The sequence below is a fragment of the Echinops telfairi genome, unplaced genomic scaffold, assembly GCF_000313985.2.
Source record: "Echinops telfairi isolate 266 unplaced genomic scaffold, ASM31398v2 ScPeMD7_5592;HRSCAF=6446, whole genome shotgun sequence".
NCBI classification, from domain to species: domain Eukaryota; kingdom Metazoa; phylum Chordata; class Mammalia; order Afrosoricida; family Tenrecidae; genus Echinops; species Echinops telfairi.
Genome location: NW_022109491.1, coordinates 20,350,954 through 20,354,459, shown reverse-complemented (window position 1 = coordinate 20,354,459; position 3,506 = coordinate 20,350,954). Strand labels below are relative to the sequence as shown.

Below are 3,506 nucleotides of genomic sequence, written 5' to 3'. Positions count from 1 at the left end.
AAATTAGTCTCATAAACCTCTGGGTCATCCTCTCTGCTTGAATTTAGCCCAGTAAATTCCCTTGTTTGGAAGTCACTGTTTTGTTTGGAAGTCACTGTTTTGTTTGGAAGTCACTGTTTTGTTTGGAAGTCACTGTTTTGAATGCAGCATGTTTTCGTCTTAAGGCACGTGAAGGACACTAGGACATGTACTGAGAAACCTGTCTGCTGCCACCCGCTGACCATAAACACATGTTCACACATGTTCTGCTGGGAATAAACTTGTGGGTACATCAAGCTGGCACTCCAGTAGCAAGACTCTTTACTTACCCTGTACGTGCACAAAGCTCTATCACAACTGTCCCCCTCACCCAAGTGAAGTCACCGATTATTTTAACTTGCAGTTCTATTTCCAGTCTCATGGTGACAAAGTTCAGCATCTCTACAGGCTAAGCTGTTAGAGCCCCCTTTTTTAATACTAACAGTGAAGATGTTGCTCAAGAACATCTTAACCTTGTAAATGGCACAGGGTCTCATCATGAAAACAGTTGCCAAGCGCATACAGGGCAGCAGCCTTATTTGTCACAAAAGAGGCAAACAAACAGATTCAAGTTGTTTCACAAACAGGGCAATGACACAATGCCGAGGCTACAAAATTCCAGAGTAAACCATAATGACTCACAGGCAGGATCTACAAAAATAAAGGCATCGCAGCACCTCCCTCCCTTTTAGATTCTCGATCTTGAGTCTGGGCACAAAGCACTGGGGGGTGTGGTTCTTCCCCCAGGGTGTTCTCACGACCCACGTCAGAGGAGGCCAAGAGTGTGTAGACCCTCTGACAGCTTTAACAGGCCTCTCACCCAAGACCTGGAACCTGTACCCAAACCACGCTCCTACTGCTGACCCCAACCTGGCAGGGCTCAGGGCACTGCTCACCTGGGGAGGTGTCTTCCATTTACTTTAGATGGCCAAGGAGGGCTATTGTCACACGAGGGAACTCTGGTGATGTAGTGGGGTACTCGTTGAGCTGCTAACTCCAAGATCAGCAGTTCAACTCCACCAGGGACTCTGTGGAAGAAACGTGAGGCTTTCTGCTTCCATAAAGATTTACAGCCTCGGAAACTCCAAGGGGAAGTTTGACTCTGCCCTACGCGATGGAATCAACTTGATGGCAATGAATTTGGTAGGGGACTGAGTTTGGATGTTATGTTGTGTTTCTGACCCACCCAGGTGGTTCAAGACCATTCCAGTTTAAAATTCCAATGTGTACCCTTGTCCCATTTCCAATGGGAAAAACAAAACAATCATTTGTCATAAGAATTCAAAGTACAGAAAAGAGTTGTATATTAAAATAGATGACTACAGGAGAAAGATTTGAATTAATATAAAAAAAATAAGCAAGGGTAGAGTTTTATAGCACATACAGCAATATTTAACTAATACCCAATGTTTCTTTAAATAAAAAGTTACTTAGCTCCAGGATGCATGTACATTCCAAGTACAAAATTAAAAGCTTTAGACGACATTCCGTTTGGGGGCCTCTGACGGGATTTTCTCAGCTAATTGTGTCGGGGAAAGAGAGCTTTTGTTACATTCACACGGTACCAGTCCTGAAAATAATTTAAAAGTTGGAATCTGGACTTGGATGCTTCTTGGTGCGGACCCAAACACCCAGATAAGTCTGGCGATTCTGCTTCCATTCCCAAGGTGCTATGGTAGGGCTACCACAGCGTCCTTCTAAGAGGAAGAGAGAAAAAAGCAGTTACCAGAAAAGCCAGGTACATCCTTCTCTTTCTGAGTGTAGGTCTCAGGACATTGGTCTTTTCCTTGCACAGTGTGCAGCCAGACATACTCGGTGTTACCGATAGGGGCTGTTGAGCCAGCTCCAACTCAGAACGGCCCGTGTACCACAGAATGCAACCCTGCCCCGTCTTGAGCCCTCCTCACAGCTGGCACTATATTTGGGCTTGTTGCACCCACTGTTGTCAAAGCACCTGGTGGGAGTCTTCCTCTTTTTAACTGACCCTTTACCAAACAGGATGTCCTTCTCCAGGGACTGGTCCTTCCAAGTACATGAGGCAAAGTGTTACCAATCCTCACTTCTAAAAGGCATTCTGACTGGACTCCTTTCAACACAGGTGTGCTTGGGCAGTTCGTGGCATATTCAATATCCTTCACCAACATCATAATTCAGAGGCATCGATTCTTCTTCAATCTTCCTCATTCGTCGTTCTGCTTCAGCTTTCGGATGAGGCAACTGAAAATAACATGATTTGGGGCAGGTGCACCTTAGTCTTCAAATTGACACCTGTGCTCTTTTAACACTTTTAAAAAGAGGCACTTTTTTCCAGAAGATTTCCCAGGTGGAATGTGTCCTTTGATTTTATTGACTGCTACTTCTATGGGCATGGATTGAAATCATCGTCATCTTCGATCTTTTCTTCATTGATCATCATGTTGGTTATTGCCCCCCACCACCACCACAATATACTATACACTATCTGTACATAATATGTATGACTCTCAGTAGATCTTATTCTGGGCAGATGTGGCAGTTACATAGCTACTGTCAACTTTAAGAAGGGGTGGAGTCTAGGCTTTCAATCAGGTATGAACCAATGGTGCCTCTGCGTGGGCATGGCCTTCTCCTGAGGATTCTGGGAACTCCCATCTTCCCCGCTGAAGGTGGGACACACACTCTCCCTGCAAGACATTCCTGTTGATGAGCCTCGTGGAGCTAAGCTAATGGAACCAGAGCCCTGGAGATGGAGGAGCCACGTGGAGATCATGCCAGCACTGAGATGCTTCAACCTCCACTGGATTCACAAGACTTTCCACCCACTGGTCTGTGATCTTCCTGCACTCGGCATCATTGCATGTGTTGTGTGAGTCTAAAGAGGAATTTATGGTCTGGTATCAGACATACGGGCTAATATCAGACTTATGGACTTGATCTGGACTAGGCTGGGATGTTTTCTTAATATACAATTGCTCTTTTATATAAAGCTCTTTTCTATACATATATGAGTCTCCCTAGATTTGTTTCGAAAGTCTACCCAGGCTAACACAGACTGGATGAGACACTGGTGAGGATGTTATAGAGCACTATTCAGATGTTTGTCATATTAATATTCTATTATTAGGACAGTAATAATAAACAAAGCACCCACTCTCAACTAGTGGAAGGAGAAAAAAAAGGTTGGCACAGATTCAGACATTTACAAAGGAAAGCTTAAAGTGAAAGACTCCATTTTAGAAGCCCTAACGAGAGGAGTGTTACTTAAACGAGAACTTTCCAGAGGACATACAAGATCTCTTTGGTGCTTACTTACAAAGAGAAAATTGTGCCAAGTATGTGAATGACAGCTGCCCACCTATGGCTTGGTGAACCCTCTGTCTGAGCACCACTGGACAAAATGTTGCTGTGCAGCGTACAGACTCTTCTTCTCCGTCTTCTTGCAGTACACGCGGATCAGCTGCTCGGCAAACCTCTCGGGCAGAAGCTGCGAAACCTTTCCAGGGAGAAAA

General features: G+C 44.7%; 1 protein-coding gene across 1 annotated transcript in view; it reads right to left on the bottom strand.

Annotated features, from left to right (window-relative positions):
* Positions 1-410: 410 nt before the first annotated feature.
* The window catches only part of LOC101639797 (deoxynucleoside triphosphate triphosphohydrolase SAMHD1-like), a 40,671-nt gene continuing 37,575 nt past the window's right edge, over positions 411-3,506 (bottom strand). The window contains exons 14-15 of the mRNA XM_045295514.1: positions 3,353-3,490; positions 411-1,715 (exon numbers count right to left, since the gene is read on the bottom strand). Coding sequence (XP_045151449.1) covers positions 3,353-3,490 — 138 coding nt within the window. The 3' untranslated portion in view covers positions 411-1,715. The remainder of the gene's footprint in view (positions 1,716-3,352; positions 3,491-3,506) is intronic.